We start from the raw sequence: 19,676 nt of genomic DNA, 5'->3' as shown, positions 1-19,676 counted from the left end.
GGTGAGAATGATCATTATCAGCCTATCAATATCCTATTACTAGGCACAGGTTACGTCTCTGATAGGAAAGTAGGTTCTAGAACATATACCCACCACGCTGCTGCAATGCGGGTTGGTGGGTTTTAATTTCTTTGGTTGAATGTGATTCAAACTCTCAACTAAAAGGTAAGAAATAAAAAAATATTCTTAAACTTTAAATCCGTGCCCAGTAAATAAATAACCGTTCGATATTATAAAGTAGCAAGGTACCTACCTAGAAATTGAGACTAAAAAAAGTTTTTTGAAGTAAAACTCTTTGATTGATATTGATTTGCGCATAAAATAAATAACTACAGTGGAATTATTATAAATTTTAAGCACCTAAAATAAATGATAACACTCACCCTATATCCACCTAAGTTGTGTACCAAGCATCTGAATGTGGCATCCCGGCCAATTGGTACGGTCATATTCGTAATAGGCTCAGCAAACTCCGGTTGAAACGCTTGACCTAACATATAAAATACTAATGAAGATATAAGTCAAAAGATATATTTATAGAAAGCACTATTTTAAAAGTTCTCACGAAAATAATGTGATTTTTTTATACCTTCCAAGCAGCCTTGTCGTTAAGAAATTCACCAATCGTATATTATGTAATCCCTACTAATATTATAAATGACAATGTAAGTTTGTTTGTTACGCTTTTACGCAAAAACTACTTAACCGATCCTCATGAAACTTTGTACACATATTCTTGGAAGTGTTAGAAGTAATATAGGATAGTATTTATCCCGACATTAAACTCGGTTCCTTTGGGAGAGGGGATGAGTGTTTGACGATTTTACACCATAACTCCGACAAATTCTAACCGATTTAAGTGATTATTTTTGTACTAAAGAGGTTATAATATGTGTTTAATTTTGGAGATGAATTGACAGAACTCCTCAGCGGACAGCAGCAAACCCCCCATTTAAGGCTTAACTGAATACTTTAATTTTTTTTATATCTACAACTAAATTTAATGCCACATCAAAAAACAAAATTAAACGCAGACCAAGTCGCGGGCAACAGCTAGTAAAAGATAATTCTTACCCACGAGCTTAGAATCGAGTCCCAGCATAAAAACACCAAGTAGATATAAGGACCACCAAGGCTCCTGCATATTTCCCACCGAACCTGCTGTCAGATGTTAAAGCCCGGTAATTCCATGAGACACTGAAAAATATATTTTTTATAACAAATTGGTATATACTATGCCAAACTATTATAACAGTAATTTTGTAAACTGAGTAAATATCTAAAGTTCTGGTAACTTGATATGTGCCAGATATGTTTTATAACTTGTTCGTCAAATGTGCCAATAATTCTTATATTTAGTAATAATAATTTTTCAAGAAATAGTTCAAATTATATTTGATTCACAGCTAATGACATATATCAAACTACCCACAGACATTGTGTCTGTGGGTAGTTTGATATAAAAACGGGTGCATTTTTATAAAATATTACTATTGTTCCCCCGTTTATAGTAAATACCGAAGAAAAGAAGATGATGAACATGATGATCGTCATCGGTGACCTAGTAATAAGAATTCGAACATTTTGGGCATCGTCACTATGTTGCCTGTCTTTCCCGATATATTTTATACAACTATACCAATAACTGTATGAAGAACGCAGCGATTTTCACCATTGTTCAGTTATCCTCACCACCTATGATATGAGTACGTTCAAGTCAAGGGTGGATAAAACCCAATCACTAAAAATATCGTGATCCGCAGACGTTACTGCCTAACTACTAGACCAAAGAAGCTCTTTAAATATAAAGAAAGCGTATCTACACATGCATAATTAAAATTAAAACCTAAATAATAGTAAAGAAAATAGTCATAAAGCGGTGACGTAACAGTTTCCCTCGTATATGTAAACGCCGTCGTAATTACACAAGACGAAGCATAATAGAACAGAATAGGCGATATTTTTGCGCCTTTCCCCCCAAAGACTAGCGATTTGATCAGTCAATAATGATTCACTGTTATGAGTCTGTCAACCATGCATGTAAAGATCGGGTGTAAACGAACATGAGTGTCGATTCAAAATGTGAGAGGAGGCGATCTCAAACCGGTAACTACTTTTCCGAAAGAGCGCGATAATGCTGGAGAAAAATTCGAGACACACTTCACTTATCAATACAGCGTTGCCGAGATATTGGAACTAGTGGTTCGGGTCGTACTGCTATACACAAAAAGGTTTACTGAATGTGTAATCTTATGGAGATAAGTCTGGTTATGTTTTGGTACGGATATGTCCACTTATAAATAACGAGTTTCCAGTTTAACGCTTCGCTCAGCTATGTCACAGGCATTGAATTCTTATAATCCTCTGAATAAATTCCAGCGAACAAATTAAAATTTCTTATATTAAATATTACATAATATATATTTAGTAGAATGGCGAGTAGTTTGGGATACATTATTTTCATGGCAAAACTCTTGTTCGAAAATAACGAGATCTATTCCTTGGATTTCTATGTTGCAAATGTAATGAATAATGAATAAAATATTGGAGGGGAGGAAATATAGATTATTTTTTTTCTGAATTGAAAAATGAATTTTAATTCATAATTCTAAGACATTCCAGCTCAAATATGAACTTAAAAATCCTACATAAAATAGCTTCTCTTGCCCATTTTAAAATAAAATTTTATAAACCGCATTGTTTTTGACTTACAATTACAGTTATCGTATCGAAAAATTTTTTAGTATGGACATTAGAACAGGACACAATATTATTAACAAGTAAATTTAATTTCCCTTTGTCTACTGAAATATTTGTTTGTTCGTCTTTCTTACATGTATAAACGGAACTAAAACGGAATTCTTTTCATAGCGGAGGAATCCAGAGAGTTACTTATGTGAGTGAAAACTTTTTTCGGCCAAGACTAATCCACGTAAACGAAGCCAGGGGCAAAAGTTAGTAAGCTACTTTTTAGAGCACCGAAGAATGCCACCGGGTCCCTATTACATACTAAGCATGCCATTACAGACTAAGCATGCGCTCTCGGTCCGTCAGCGGCCGTATGAAGCGTATATAATTACAAATAATAATAATCTCTTTATTTCAGGCATAGCCCATACTTATACATTTAAAAATAACAAAATCAGAGAAAAAACAATAATTAATTAACAATCTAAAATTTCAAATTAAAATTCATCATTCAATATAAATTTATTAAGATGGCATGTAATAAATAATAACAAAATTACAATAAATAATAATAATATTTAAAAAAATATAATATCGAAATAAAAAAGATGAAATAATGTTGAAATAAATGGTACAAAGTTGATATATTCAGAGAGTATTTTCTTTTGCCGCTATACAAAAAAAAATGAAAAAATCAAAATGGCGAATTTAAAAATGGAAAAAATATTGATCAGCTAGTGCAGTCTAACACACTATAATATTGCTCCTTCACGCACATATTGCTACTTCACGCCACAACTACTGAACCAAATTGTCTGATATTGTGAATAAAGTTAGATTATACCCTGGATTATTGCACAGACTACTTTTTACTACTGTTTTGCACGACTATGAACTATAGCTGTAGTTTGCATATCAAACTTCCTCGAACTAAGATTATACTATCTGTGCCAAGCGGCCTTAACCGCCGTGTTTGTTCACGTTATTGCAATAAAAAAATACACCTCGGATAACTTACCTTGTAAGATGGTACGGAACCCTGCGTCTGCGAGTCTAACTCACACGTGATCGGGATTTTTTAAAATTTACTTTTTGCTTTTTTCAATTGATCGCAGATAAAACCGCATTACATGTCATTCATGACTTAGAAGGAGCGGTTACTGATGAGTTAGTGTTTATTATTTATTTAAAACGTTCGAAGGGTCAGCAGATAAACTGACGGATCAATGAGTCTAGACTGAAAACAACTTTAACTGCCGCCAGTTATGGATTTTGAATACCTACGGGTGAGCACTGTTTATAAATACATAAACGTAAAAGTGTGTGTATTTGTTCATTTGTTTGTTATCTACGTTCGGCTCAACCACTGTATCACTCTTGAGAGATTGAGATAACTTGTATTCCGGAGAATAAATGGTCTTCGTGGGACTTTCAATAAACAGAACTAACGACGAATTCACGTTCAGTAGCTATAATACATTAACATAAATTTAGATAACATAACATTTATTACCACGTAGGTCAAGTGGTAAGCTTCAGATCGTGTAGTTCTGCCAAAATTGTTGGTATAAAATAAAATCTTCAAATGGACAGTAAGTATACCAAGTCCAGAATAAAGAAATTTACGGTGTATGCATGCACGGTGACATGGTGAGCGGGAAAAGCCAACGGTCTCTTTAATTATCACTAACAAGGAGATAATATGCTGCAACATAATTGTTAATGCCAAAAAAGCAGGAGCACAGACCACATCTCTTCTCATGTAAAAGACATGGTCTGTGGAACGTCCACGTAGTGTTTTGTTATGAACATCAACATTCTCACCTTCATCATCATCATCAGCCTTTAAACGTCTTACATCGTATATAACAGAAATCTGGGTGTCTTTTGAGTTTTAGTATAACTGCTATACACAGCTTAGTCTGATAGTAGCTTAGACGGTAATCTTAGACTGCATCATTAATTATCAGTTGAGATTGCAGTCACGTGCCTAAGTTGTAATAACATTTAAAAATCACATAAAGGTTAACTTTGTTAATTTTAGAGATTTGTATACAACATAATTGGCAATCTATCATATTCGATTCTTATTTTTTAATATAACATTATTATTCAAATATTTTATCAATTTATTGTTCTTGTAACTTGCTTTTAGTAATATCATTACACGTTTGGTCGAGCAATGTTGGCCATAGCGTCAGCTCAAACCACGTACCTACATATACGCGGGAAATTGAAATCAACGTGAACATGCTCTCGACACTATGTATATACCCGTATCTCTTATGTAGCATTTTATTAACGGTACAATAAGTTAATTGTTACCATACAAACTGTTTTCTACGTCGCATCGTCATGTTGCTTTAATTCTAAGTATCGTGAATATTACCCAGTATTTACACAAATGCAAAAAAAAATTGAGTTAATAACTTTGAATAATAAGTATGATCTCTTAGATACTAGTTAAGATAATATATTCCGTCACATTAATTGGATTATCGGAGGTACACGGGGTCGGGCGCATTGCGCAAGGCGCAAGGCGCTTCACTCATGATAACCTTAAACTCGTGTTAGGCTAATATAATATATTGTGTGAATGTTACTCTTAAATATTTCGAAAAGAAAGTCCGCGGTAGACTAATGTGGAACCTCTTATGTGGAAGCAATTATAGCCATAAATTAATTTTAAAATGCATTTACTCAATTTAAATTTACAGTTTTTAGTTTTAAGTTAAATCTGGTCTTTCAAGTAGATAATTATGACAAATAGTGTGAAAATTTATTATACAAGCACAAAAAAAATATAATTGCGCTGTGTATGCAACATTTACTGAAGTCAGTAAATGGATGGGTGACCAACTATTGTGGATTACGTTTAATGTTAACACGGAGTATCAGCTGTAAGTATACTTTAGATAACTGGTATCCCCAGATAACTGATTCAGATTCCCATCCCTGTGCCCTTTAAAATATAACTTTAAGTGATATGGCTGCCTTTTTACTTTTAAATTATTTATAATGTATTATTTTCTGTACTGTGTTTGCGTTGTTTTCTTTCCTTTGTGTTTTGCTACAGTAAACTTATTATAACTCTCTATCTAAGTTCCCCTTACTTCAATTACCGCAATTCTGGGCTCAGGAATAGACAAAACAGCAGTAACACAGGTTTTAAATTTCCTTTTAAGCTTGTCCCATAGGTACTGCCTTGAATTTAAGTCCGCGCTTAATCCTAGTATAAAAAATAAGCACCCCGGGACTTGGAAATAGGCGATGGCTGGATTTACTTCCAAGTGATATTCTTATTTGTATTCTTTTACATTTTAATACTGTTTTCGCCAAGTAAAACTATCTTCTTAAGAAATATTTTGAATGTTAAGAAGTGAATATTGCCTGAACGTCGGTACCTAATGCATACAAATTCATGCAGGAACAGAGGTTTTGGTTCAGTTTACATTGAATACGTACTAATGATAATATTTGTACTACGTGTTCACGATCGCAGTCTGCAGGAGAAACAATAACCACTAAAGTTCATTTCTCACGTCTTAGCCAATTAACACCGGATGTGTTACATTCCATACATTAGGCGGTGATAGCCCGGTGGGTATGACTTCGAAAACTTCAAAGCACCCACCTCTATTTTTTTTAAATTATGTGCGTTTTAAGCATTTAAAATATCACTTGCTTCCGTGAAGTGAAAGGTGAAGGAATATTGAAGCCAACATGCCTGAGAGTTCTCCATAATGTTCTCTAAGGCGTGTGGAGCCTACCAATCCGCACTGGGCATTGTGGGAGGATACCGAGGATACCGAGGGACCGTGCCTTGTAGTGAACCGGTAATGGGTTGATATATTGGTTATGATGGTTTTACATTCCATTTAACTCTTTCAAAGTCAACACTATTTACTATTACTACACTATTATTTATTTTGTAAACCTGTATACCACATACAGGTTTACAAAATAAGAAAAGCGCACAAGATCACCATGTTGTAGTATATAGATCCTAGCTGCAGATAAAATTGCAGAGTATATTTATATTAATACTATAAATCTGAAGAGTTTGTTAGGTTGAACGTTCAAATCTCAGGAACTTCTGGGTTTGAAAATCATTTTGTGTTGGATATGTCCATTTATCGAGGAAGGTTAAAGGCTATATTCACGCAAAAGGAACGAGTCATCAGTAAAAAAATTGCATAAACGGAAGAAGAATAATGTAATGTAATTTAAATATATAATCCCTACTTGCGTGTCTTGAAAAACTCAAAAAAATCTTTGGGGTCGTTCAGGAATAGTTTAATTAATAAAACCCAAAGGTATAGCCGAAATTGCGAAAATTCGAAATTGGTAACTTTCTATCGCTCTCTGTCACTTTGATTATTTTCAATAGATGGCGGTTGATAAAGATTCCTAATCACTGCAATCATAGGTGATTGGAAGTTAATGGGGCCATCTAGTTATCAATAAAAAAGAAGAGCAAGATTGTTGTCCTAGAAAGTAATAAAATAACCGGCTTACACAATAAAACCCAGAAACCACACAAGTGTTGAAGTAGAAAACTAAAGTTTTCATAAGCAACCGCCGGCAAACTTTGTAGAGCTAATAAATCTACTTTTGGTCTAGAGAAAATAGAAACACTAGGATAAAGTTGTTAAGGCTTCGTCTAAATTGACTACGCAGAATATACCCCTGGAAAATATACCGGGAAAGTTTATACCAAGTTAGAAACCCCTTTACATTTAAATTTAATATTACGTTTAATATTAAATATTGTTGTAGTCTTTGTCTGCCTATTTTTTTTAAACTTTGATGGGTAAAAGATACTTTGAGTGACTGATTTAACTTTTTTGGGTTGTTACAAAAAAATTTACCCCTTTTACTCCATACAACTACTATAAATATATCAAAATATTAGATATATTTTTAATCATAACAAACAATAAACAACTACAAAGCTGAAAGCATAACATTAATACGAACTGAATTAACTTTTTTTCAAAAATATTTTTGTTACCAATAATTGAAACCATATGATTATTATGAATCTATTCATATAATTATTATATAATGTTAATAACTAATAAATAATTTATATGTCGATTTGATGAAGGGGTACTGTCTTAATTAAATTAAATACAATATGGGCAGTATATTAAATTGGAAAATAAATTAATTAAAAGTACAGAATATGTGACATACTAAAATTATCTTAAATTCCACAACACTTCTAACCATCATTAAATTTATAAAAGCATATGATAACTGCATACCATCTTTTCTAAAATTTTAAACAAAACCAATAATCCCAGTTAGCATGAAACAAACAACTACAACAAAAATTACCAACAGCAGGAAACAAATTCATAACTTGAAAAACTTTGACAGCATGAAAAATAAACGAACACATTCCAAACGCAAAGCGCAAACTCTCAGGCGACTTACCTTTAATTATATTTAATGGTTTTAACTGGTGATATGCGTTTTTATTTATTGTTTTGTATGTCAATATGAAGATCACTCCGCGAATGAAGTTTACAAAGTTTTTCGCGTGGTTAGGCCTATCGGTCTGGAGCGTGCGAACGCCACAGTCGGGGGCGCGCCACACACTGGCGGTTTCCCTATTCAAACCCCAACTCGCCCGTTATTCTTACGCAGATGTCCGTGTGATTGAGGATATGAACCGATAGATTTCGACTTGCCTTTAAGATATTGGCGACTTCGCCACTTTGAACGGATGAAAACGTCGCCGTCATTTTTCATATCTTCAACAGCTTGTAAAAATGTATTGCTTTATTGCGCTTTCTCGTGATTTTTATTTTGTGAAATTTTAATATTATGCGCATATTGAAATGTTCTTTATTAACATAAAGAGCTATTTATAATTCATGAATGAATTGTTTTCATACAAAAATTTCGTTTCGGTCCTTGAAATCTTAAATAAAAATAAAATATAAATCGATGATTTCTAGTAATTTTAAAATAAATTTGCAAAACTCATATAATTATGATGTTTAAACTGAAGCATATCCCAAACTTATGTTTTTGACTGTGTGGTCTGTCTGTTTGTCCTTATGACGTCAGAACGAGTAAACTGAGTTGTATCTTAGAAACATATTGCTATAAAATCTCTATTAGGCATCTTTTTACTTCGATTCTGACAGAACTTCAGGAATAATGAGAAGTTTGTGTGGTTTCTTTGTTACGAGTTCTAATCCAGCACGCACCTCCAACTTCATAACTTGCTTCAACGCAAAGGAAAACATCGTGAGGAAACCTGCATGACTGAAAGTTCTTCAAAATGTTTTTAAAGGCTTGTGATGTCCACCAATCCGCAGTAGGCCAATATGGTGGGCTATGGCCTAAATCGTTCTAATTATGGGAGGAGACCCGTGCCATGAAGTGGGTTGATATGAAAATTATCAGGATTCTTTTTGTTTCGGCAAATCGGAAATTAATAAGTAAGCGTGAACAAAATTGCGGGATACAGTTTTAATTGGTAATAATATCTGTAAAATAATAATATTGAGTGCTTAGTCTCCATCAAAGATTATTGTACAATTTTCTTTATCAAATATTTAATCCTCCTTTATTCGATACTGTCGTCTTTATGTCTTTTGCCATCAGGTAGGAATATTTTGAGATCATGCGGTATATGAAACTGTAGTTATCATATTTGGTCGTGTACTATTATATGAAAATCTTATAAATAATAAAAGAACAAATAGAAGCTAATGAAATGAATTAAACTCGTTGATTAGAGGAATGATTTTAATATAACTGGCATATCCCTAAACTGCTTAGTCACTTACTGCCGAGAGATATTCAAGTCAAGGGCTAGTTTGTAGTAGAATAAAAAAATAACTCCGTCTTGAGCAATACGTATTTTTATAGAATTAAGAAGAATAATCACTTATTAGTAGTACTAATGAGGGGATACCTAGTAATTCAAAGTAATGTATCTATATTATCTATTAATTAGGATGGTAGGTACTTTATGATGAAGTACTGCGAACAATGGCACAAAATATATAGTAAGTAGGTAATTGCCAGGCTCTATACCACAAAATCACTTGGCAGGCAAGCCTCCCATCAGATACAAGCTATTCTAAATACCATACGCCGAACCATCGCATCAACTCGCCCGCGTTAGTTAACTACTACCTTTTTACTACTACAACTACTACGAAAAAGGTTTTTTTTATTCAAAAATAATATATTCCAATCCTTCAAAATCCGATCCCAAGTAGCTCGAACCCAATAAAAAACAAAAAAAACAAAAGTTACTTATCAGCTGGCTGTATGCAAAAATGCATTCAATCCTTTTCTGTTTTATTATGAAAATTAAGCTTATTTCTGCTATACCTAACAATCTTAACGTGTAAAAACAACATCTGAGGATGCTCCGGTTTCGGAGCGAAACATGAGTAGATGGTACATTGCCGAAGATCAGTTTGGTGTGGAGTACAAGGATTGAAGAAATTATAAATTACACCATACAGATACCATACAGGGTATAGCAAATTAAGCTTAATTTTCATAATATATCATAGATTTCCGCAAAGTAACGCCTGCTTCTATCAAATCTTTACCCTTTTGCTACGTGACAGAAGTAAAACAAAAGAACTCTCTTTTGCATTCATAATTATTCAGGATATGTGTTTAGTTCAAAAATGGCTATAATCGCATTTTAATATTCAGTCTATAACGAACACTTGTTGGAATACTTGACCCTTGACCCAACTTCAATTTACTTTAAAAGCATCCATTTCGAAATGAAGATAGAATAATTAGCAGTTCCCGCTAATTTCCAAAGTTATTAATTGAGAGACGTTTGAAAGGAGCGTCATCTGGTCGGCCATGTTGAAAATCGAGGTTTCTTCTAATTGTATGTGTAATACGGAGAATTTCAAAAGATTTCGCCCTATTGTTGAGCTCCGAAGCTTATTGAGTGTTCGTAAATAGGTTCTATCATCTTAGGAACATAGATGAAGCAAATAAAATCAAGAGTTTTATCAGTTTAACAGCAGGTTGGTACAGCATCTTCTCCTTGCACGTTTCCTATTTGATTTGGGGTTCAACCAAGTAAGTGTTTATAATTTGATTCAATATCTATGTAATGACTATGGCTTTTATCTATTTATTTGTTTATGTAGATAATTAATAATACTGAAGATGTTGTTTTTTCGTTCGTTTAAATGCGCATATTTCAGACGATTTTTTGCATGAAATTATTTTCCTCATAATTTAATTAATTAAATCAAAAAAATGGAATGTTATAAATACAATTAAAAATTTGATAAAGTTTACCAATAAAACAGAATATTGGTAGGCTTTATTTGCGAATACTCATGAGAATTGCCAGTATTATAAACAAGAACTTTGTGCCAAATCGAAAACAAAAACAGGCAGGGCTTTTCGGCAAGCTTAAGTAAAATGTTCCACCAAATCGGATGTTTGCACAAAAGCTAATGAATGAGATTAAAACCGTTTTGAAAATAAACATGTGACGTGATAACCTAATCGTATTTATAACATTATGTTTGCTTTGCGTGCGATTTTTAGCGTAATAGAAGTTTAAACCCGTGGCTGTGAAACATTCAATCTTTATGCCCTTGTTCTATACGGGGACCTAGGCGTATCGCACATCTACTTAAAAATAAATTTTAAAAGTTTTTCGACTCTTGTCTCTTGCACTCTGGTGTCACTTCTTTTACCTGACGTTTACCTGGCGTTCACCTGACTAATCTTACTCTTTATTGGTATTTTTTTGGCTGTGAAACATTCAATCTTTATGCCTTTGTTCTATACGGGGACCTAGGTGTATCGTACATCTACTTAAAAATAGATTTTAAAAGTTTTTCGACTCTTGTCTCTTGCTCTCTGGCGTCACTTCTTTTACCTGACGTTTATCTGGCGTTCACCTGACTAATCTTACTCTTTATTTAATTCTTTAGAGCAAGACACATTTATCCTGGTCATTTTAAGCTTGCTTGCAAATGCAAGTCAAGCAAGATATTTCGTGAGAGAGTTAATCTAAACCGTGAGATGAAGGCCATGTTCCGCAAGCCATCATTTAGCAGGATATTTTGGGTGCACAAGTTTTGCGTAGAAACAGGTGCACAATCTCGGCTTCTCCCTGTTGTGGGTTTCTCATAAAACGGGATAATAATTAGAGAGAGAGCTAAAGGTTAATTCTTGACCTCTTTGCTAACTTTATCCGTAAACATCCATTTTTAAGTCGGTTGATAAAAAATGGACCACCAATTAAACCTAAATTTAATTAAATCTTACGTTTGTGTCTGCAAAAAAAATTCAAAATTCATTTATTTCAAGTAGGCCTAATTTATAAGCACTTTTGAAACGTCAAGTCAGTCTGTTTGCAGTGACTCTACCACCGGTTCGGAAGGCAGATTCTACAGAGAAGAGCCGGCAAGAAACTCAGTAGATTGCTCTTTTCCAACATCATTTTATAGATTTAAGTTTTTTTAACAATCTTTAGAATTTTTCTGTTTTGTGAGAAATGAGAGCGGAGTGGCCTGCTTCCAAGCAGCCTTGTCGATAAGGAATTCATCAATCGTGTAGTAATCACGATTTGTTAAATGTGTTTTAATATATTGTTTAAACTTAGGTAAAGGTAGATCTAATATTACCTTCGGTATCATGTTATAAAAGCATATAACCATCCCCACAAAGGATTTCTGTACTTTTCTCGGACGATATGCAGATATCACTAATTTATGTCCGTTTCTACGTGCGTGTGGTGTTATATCCATGAACGATTATTAGGCAAACAATACGATAAACTTCTGGAAAATATCTTACTACATTAAGTATTAATATCGCCAAATTGAGTAATAGTTGAAAACAAGCCTTAGAACAGGTTGCAAGGAACAAGCCTTTACGCTTCGTTCGTGGAGTTTGCTAGAGAAAGTTTCGACATGTGCGCAACAAGACTAGTGTTTCACATAGAATTGTTGCGAATGTTTTGGTTTAGAGAAATTTTATAACTCTCCGTTTCCAAATATTTCCCTAAAGTTTGTTTGTGTGATAAAAATAATATTAGTTTTAAACATATACATAAGTTTCAAAACGTTGTATTAATAATTGGTTTATTGAGAGTAAGCATGCTCTATAAAATATATAACTAAAAAAGGTCTGACTGACAACCTTTTTTTTTTAAATAAATATACTACGACAATGAATTGTAAGTTTTGAGAGAATATTCTTTGAGCATCCTAGAGGTGAACTTAAAATATCATGTATTTATTCAAAAAAACAAGAAACATGTATTTATCTCAGTTTTAGAACATATTACCCCCAAACGGGTGAAATAGGGAATTATCTTTGTATAATCTCACGGGATAGAAGCGATGATAGGCAAAACCAGGTTGCGAATATCCGCATGTCTATTAAATTTGAAATACTATAGAGATTAAATTTAATAATCGGTATAGACTAGTGGTATGACCTTTGGCTTTACATTCAGGGGACCCAGTTCAAATTCCAGCACACAATCTCTACCTTTTTTAGGTTATGTGCGTTTTAAGCAATTAAAATATCACTTGCTTCAACGGTGAAGGAAAACTTCATGAGGAAACCTGCATACCTGAGAGTTCTCGATAATGTTTTTAATGGTATGTGAAGGTATGTTAAGACCACCAATCGGTGTAAATGCTGGGTTGTTTGTTTGTATGTATGAAACTATTTAGTTAAGGGATTCTTCAGCGATTGTCTATAAAAAACAAGAAAGATTAGTTCAACATTCAACCCCTACATGAATGTTGAATGTTCTACTTCGGATCACCTCTCGTCTATGAATTCCAGTGTTAGATGTAACCTGTGATCGTATTTTATTATTAAAATATTGTTACGGTGAGATGGAAACCTAAAAGCAGGTTACAAGGAACTAGGGAACTTTACGTTTGAGCAGTACCGTTGGGAAAGTTTCGACAGTGTGGGCCACAAAACTAGTGATTCACATAGACATGTTGCCGACTATGTCCTGGTGAACGGAAATTTTGTACTAAACAAAGTATTTAATTTAATATTCTTTAGTAGGTATATTTTGTGTCTATGAATAAATATGTATTTTATCTTGGACCTGGAATTTAAATAGCTAAAAGGTTAAATAAATTTATTATTTACGATAAAATTACAAGTTACTCAAGGGTTTTGGTGAATATGAAAATTTTGCATCGAAAAAATTATTGATGTCAGGTAGAGTATTTCCCAATTTGCTGTGCGATGACAATGACAATGTAAGCATTTTTATTCAAAATCAATCAACACAAATAAAAGTTGCAAGAATAATTTCCACGCATATTGATTGGTAAAGGAATTAAGTCAATACATCCGAGTCTTACTTATTAATAAAATTTATATTTTTCAATGCTTATGGTGACAGATGAGCTTAAGGCAATGGTTATGACAATCTACGGCTGTCATTTCCTTTGGCTAAGTTTATTGCCTTTCCTTAGGCGAAGTGGTGACTATCTTTCATTTCGAAATAATTTATTATTACGCTCTTCTTATAACTAATTATTAAACGAAAGTATAAACAAAACAAAGATTTTAAATGTGTTTGTTGTCTGTCTGTACACAATTATGTTAAACGGCTGAATCGATTTTGATGTAAATTTTACAGTGGATTATAGTAACATAGACTACTTACTACTACTACTATTTTTATAAGAATAATCTAAGCTTAATGGCAGTTGACTGTTGTTAAAAGTAAGAGATATGAAAATTAAGAAAATTAGCTAAGGGTTAATTAAGCTTAAGGGTTTAGCGTGTTTGTCCGCCGAGAAAGGGTTTTACTTAAACCCATCCCTAAAGGAATAGAACTGAGGTTTAAAGACGGTTTTAAAACAGGTTGGCAGTTGTAAGTCTTGGAGTAATAAAATCAGTCATACGACAATTAGTTAGTTTTAAATAAATAACAAAAGTTTTTTTAAACTTGGTTGTCCAATATGGGGATGAAAGTTTGTATGGCCAAATTTAACGTACTTAGATACCTATTTAAAGTGAGATGCTAAGTCGCTAGTCTCATCAATAGAATAATGTCAATTATACACCTTTTCGATTGCTTGGAAAATAAAGCAACATATGAATAACTATGTTTTCATTTCCATCTGCTGTGGGTAAAGACACAAAGAAACGTTTCAAAAATTGCATTCATTGAAGCTTAAGTTTAAAAAATAACCCATACCAAAAAGTAAAATAAGGTATAAATGATCCATAAATAATAGATTATGGTCTTCACTTCTACACAATACAGTTTAATTTAGAAACTGTTATTGTTAGGTATATCCTATTACACCAGAAAAACACCGACAACTTCGTTACGAGTTACAGTTAGGTCCAGGTACAAAACATTTTTGCAAATCGAGGACATCCTATCGATCAAAATAATGTTGACATAAATTTCCTTACATGTTCGCTTTTATTACTACACTTTTATAAATCAGCCGCTTATTGAATGCATTCTTACTAAAATATGTTTGATAATTGTAAATGTTTCACGTTTCGTTTCATTTAATAAACTAAAAATAAATATTCTTTTATATAATGTCTGATGTACGAATTTACAAGTGTCGTTTATATTGTTGTCACAACATATAACTACTATTTTATTGCATTATGTCACGCAATTTTATGTTATTATATAACACTAAAATAATTAATTCTGTTAAAAAAAGATAAGAGAATATTTTTGTCAAAAAATATTTTCTTAATACTCAGTTAACATAGTCATAACAATATGACTATATTTTGCAGCGCTTGCGTTTAATACTTTGGGCCCATGGTTTTCAGACACGAAAAATTGTATTTTTGGGTACCTGGGTACAATGCCCATCAGTGATCAGTTAGACTGCTTACATTTTGTGTAAATCATTATTTTAAATTATAATTATTATTATTTTTTTTTTTTTTTTTTTTTGTCAAATGAATATCATTTTCTCAATTTGGATAAGAGAAATCAACTTAAATATTCACGAGTGGTAATTAATACTCCCATAATAAATTATCATTATTATTGATGTTCCATTGCTAGATATGGAGATAAGCTTCCGAAAAATGTTTGCTTACAAATAGCTTACGGCATAGAAGAGGATATTTTTAAGTTAAAAAAAAAAAGACACCGAAGCCGCAGCAATAGCTAAGTATTAATAAAATTTACGGTAGGCGCTATTAAACACCAAAGTCTTCATACAGAAATGGAATACTACGGTAAATGTATCTAGGCAAAGAGGGTAGCATCCGAACAAACAATGCATTTGTAGACGCTCTACAAATATTTGATACGGTGCGGAAACAGTGAAACTCAACAAACCGTTTTCCATATTTTTTTAAACGAACTACGCATTCCTTAGTCCTTTAAAACGCTACATTCCACTAACACATACATTAAGGATAAGCTCTGGCAACCGCAAGAGCTGGCTAGTGAACGAAACGCACCCATTTATCTTTTACAATGCCGTACATAAAACAGTGAGGCAGCCTGAACTTGATTCACTGTTTCCCGCCGGCCGACTCCAGATTGCGCTTCACCGCAACTTCCGGCTTCCGGAGCCGGTGCGCTTGCGCCCGCTGCCGGATCTGACGTCATGTTGTGTCATTACCGCCTGACTCGACTACATTAATTTGTAACTAATTCTATTCTATTTATCCGAATCTCCGTTCTGGATATGCCCCTAAGACCTAATTGTTAAAAGCTGCATAACGTCAGAATAGTACCTGATGAAGTGTTTAATCCTGAAAAAGGTCCTGTCAGTGGAAGTGAGACGAAACATTATGACACTTCTATTATTTTGCACATACTTCTATTTTTACTATTAATTATAACAAAAATTATTACAAAAATCTGTGCAATACAATGCGCGATGTCAGCTTTAATGTCATGCAGTGCATGCAATGCCAGCGCGCAGTTTAATAAACGCACATTTACTTTCAACTAACCTAACTATAACTAAGCCAACTAACTTACTTACTACCACAATGTACACTATCTATAACTACTTTACTCCTTTACCGTACGGGTAACTCGGCGCGGCCCGTTCAAGGTATAAGCCGTAACAGGCTGAATTATTTGTTTATAAATCGTTTTAGAGTTTAGACAGCCATTAAAAATATACCCAGTAAAAATTCCATGAATCAGTAAAAAATCGAAAATGCTACACAGAAAAGCACGTATCTTTTACATTTCTAACAGTTTCACGTAAAAGGAGGATTGCTGAGTCGTAAGACTAAAGTAAGTAGAAACTATACATGTACAAAAGCGTCTTTAGTATGAGATTTGTAGGCGTATTCGCTGAATCTATTATTAATATTCATAAAATTCTAAACTCACTTATTTCCTTTTTAAAATTACAAACGTCAAGTAGTAAAGAAACCTCATGTGCTCCTTGTTATTCGACTTCCGTGTCATGTTACTAAATATATTTACGAATTGTAATATTTAGTTAGCATTTATTTATTCTTTAAAATAATTGTTTTATAAATATAACCTAAAATAAAATATTTAAAACTAAATAAAATCTAAAACGTCTTCGTAAAAAAAAGCTACCCTAATCTGAGCTAATATTTACTTATGTGGATTGTATTTATGGTAATACTATGTTAAATTGTTAAGGTGCTATATTATAATTTTTTTTATTGGAATATTTTTTTTTGTTTAATCCACCCGCAGTCTATTTTACTCATGGTCTCCTAATCCTAAAGTTTGCCTGGCGGAAATTGTTACTAAGCGATAAGGCCGTTTTTTGTATTCCGCTTCTGTCTTTTTTTATCTGTTCTACTTTTATTAGTTTAACTTGAAGTGGTGTGTAAATGGATACTGGCTGCAAAAGTCAGAATGATTTTAAACCTTTTTTTGGTTATAGTTGACGGACTAAGCAGATGACTGTCGGTTAGTGGAGAACCATCGCCTATAAATAAAGCAACAACTTGCACGGTGTTTAAGGAATAAGCCCTACAAAATTCTGCGCTGTGTCCATCAATCTGAGGTAGGTGTTAAGCCTCATATGTACCTGTAATTACATCGGCAACGACGCCCTTCAGACTGAAATTTAGCAATGCTATGCAAAACTACATACTACATATACTACGACAATACACACATCGCCACCTAGCCCCAAAGTAAGCGTAGCTTGTGTTATGGGTACTAAGATAGCTGTTGAATATTTTATGAATATAATACACATACATACTTATAATATACAGATAAACGCCCAGACACTGGAAAACAATCATGTTCATCACACACACAAATTGCCAGTTGTGGGAATCCCACCAGTCCACGAACCCACGGGCTAGGACTCAGAAAGCAGGGTCGCTGCCCACTGCGCCAGTCGGCCGTCAAAATAGTGCTAGTTAAAATAGTGCTGGTGGTATGCTGTGCATTGTACTCAAAAGCCGCAGTTTTTCGATACTCGAAAACGACCCTACGGATTGTGACACTGAAAATCCCATACTAAGGGTACAGAAAGTTTTAGTTTGTTTAATTAAAGTCGTTTCAAGCAATATCGTAGAACGGAACGGGTCGAGATAAATAAACAGAGACGTGAATATGTAGCTTTAGTGCATTCGACTGCAGCGAGTCATGCAAGAGTCGCATTAGGAGGCTGTTTTAACTAAAACTGCACTATTATGACGAAACAATGGAGACTTGGTATAGTTCAAGCTGTGGTATTGTTATTGTGTAATGTGTATACCATATCAAAAAAGAGAGCAAATACGTAGAGTTCAACACTTTTTTTAAATTTTCCTTTTTATTTTATTCTATTACAAGTTAGCTATTGACTGCAATCTCACCTGGTCAATCTCAAGTGATGATGCAGTCTAAGATGGAAGCGGGTTAACCTATCAGGGATTATGGCAGTTATATTAACATAGTACTAAGCTATGATTTCTGTCACTGTTTAATAATCGTGTAAATAAATGATTTGTTATTATTATTTTATAATATTAAACCCTAATCGGTTTCTAGATCTGCCCAGAGAAAAATCAGAAATTATAAATTTACAAATGACCACTGAGTTGAATATAATATTTCGTATGTAATAAAATATTTTGAGTTTACCAATGCTTAGACTCGAATCGAATTTATCATTACAACCAAAATTAAAAGCTTGATTTGCTTTAATCCACGCAACTAGTATCAAAAAAAAAGTTCCGACGTTCCGCTCCGATGCCGGAGAGTCCTTAGGACTGTGGATTCATTGTACGAATTACTAATACTTTGAGATGTATGATTACTAAATTTTGTTGCAGAGATTGTGATATGATGGTGCGATGGTTTTCCACTTATCATCGGGTATGGCATCTGCTTGGACCTTCAATTAATATATTATAAAAAAAACCAAGTTCTAAATTAAGAAACACAGGAACTCTAAATCTAGAAACATAAAGTTTTCTGTTTTAAATAGTACCTATTACGCTTGAAAAGTGAAAGATTAAAATAAAATTTTATTTTCAAAATGCATAAACGATTAACTTTGAATGGTGAAATTGCCAGAACAAACAGTAGGTATAATATAAAACTGATGGCAGAGGTAGGTAGGAGGAAGTTGTAAAGACTAATTTAGAAATAAATCGAAATTTTGTATTAGTCCATTGCAATTCCATTTCGCGTTGATGAACTTCCTTATTACCTACTGGTTGATGAATTCGCCTGATAATCTAAAATCGCACTGAAATTTTTGATTCGCCATTCGCTGATTTGCTGTTAGAGTGCGAACTAGTATTAGTTTTAAAGCTAAATGAAAAATTATTTTATTCCACGACACGTTAGCCCTTGACTGCAATCTAATCAACATCATATCATTGAATATTGGATAACTTATCAACTTCACCTCCATTGAATATATTCAGAGGCACTAATGAGGTGGGAGGGGCTTAGATATAGATATAGATAATATAGTTTAGGGGGGTAGGGGTAAGAAAGGTATAAAAGGCGACACATTTGGCAGATTTTTCACTTTCTCCTG

General features: G+C 33.4%; 2 protein-coding genes across 4 annotated transcripts in view; one reads left to right on the top strand and one right to left on the bottom strand.

Annotated features, from left to right (window-relative positions):
• Window positions 1-8,286, bottom strand: part of LOC120633651 (lachesin-like) — a 34,776-nt gene extending 26,490 nt beyond the window's left edge. The window contains exons 1-3 of one of the 3 annotated variants that reach the window (XM_039903956.1): window positions 8,131-8,286; window positions 1,075-1,197; window positions 384-490 (exon numbers count right to left, since the gene is read on the bottom strand). In XM_039903956.1, the coding sequence (XP_039759890.1) occupies window positions 384-490; window positions 1,075-1,144 (177 nt within the window). In that variant the 5' untranslated portion in view covers window positions 1,145-1,197; window positions 8,131-8,286. Of the gene's footprint in view, window positions 1-383; window positions 491-1,074; window positions 1,198-3,706; window positions 3,915-8,130 lie in introns of those variants that run through there. The other 2 variants (XM_039903948.1, XM_039903965.1) reach the window with 2 other exon arrangements.
• The window catches only part of LOC120633682 (lachesin-like), a 337,749-nt gene that overhangs the window by 94,210 nt on the left and 223,863 nt on the right, over window positions 1-19,676 (top strand). The window lies entirely within an intron of this gene.

This window comes from Pararge aegeria, chromosome 2 (assembly GCF_905163445.1).
Source record: "Pararge aegeria chromosome 2, ilParAegt1.1, whole genome shotgun sequence".
Classification (NCBI taxonomy): Eukaryota; Metazoa; Arthropoda; class Insecta; order Lepidoptera; family Nymphalidae; genus Pararge; species Pararge aegeria.
Note: the sequence above shows the minus strand (reverse complement) of the source record. Positions and strands in the feature narration are given on the sequence as shown.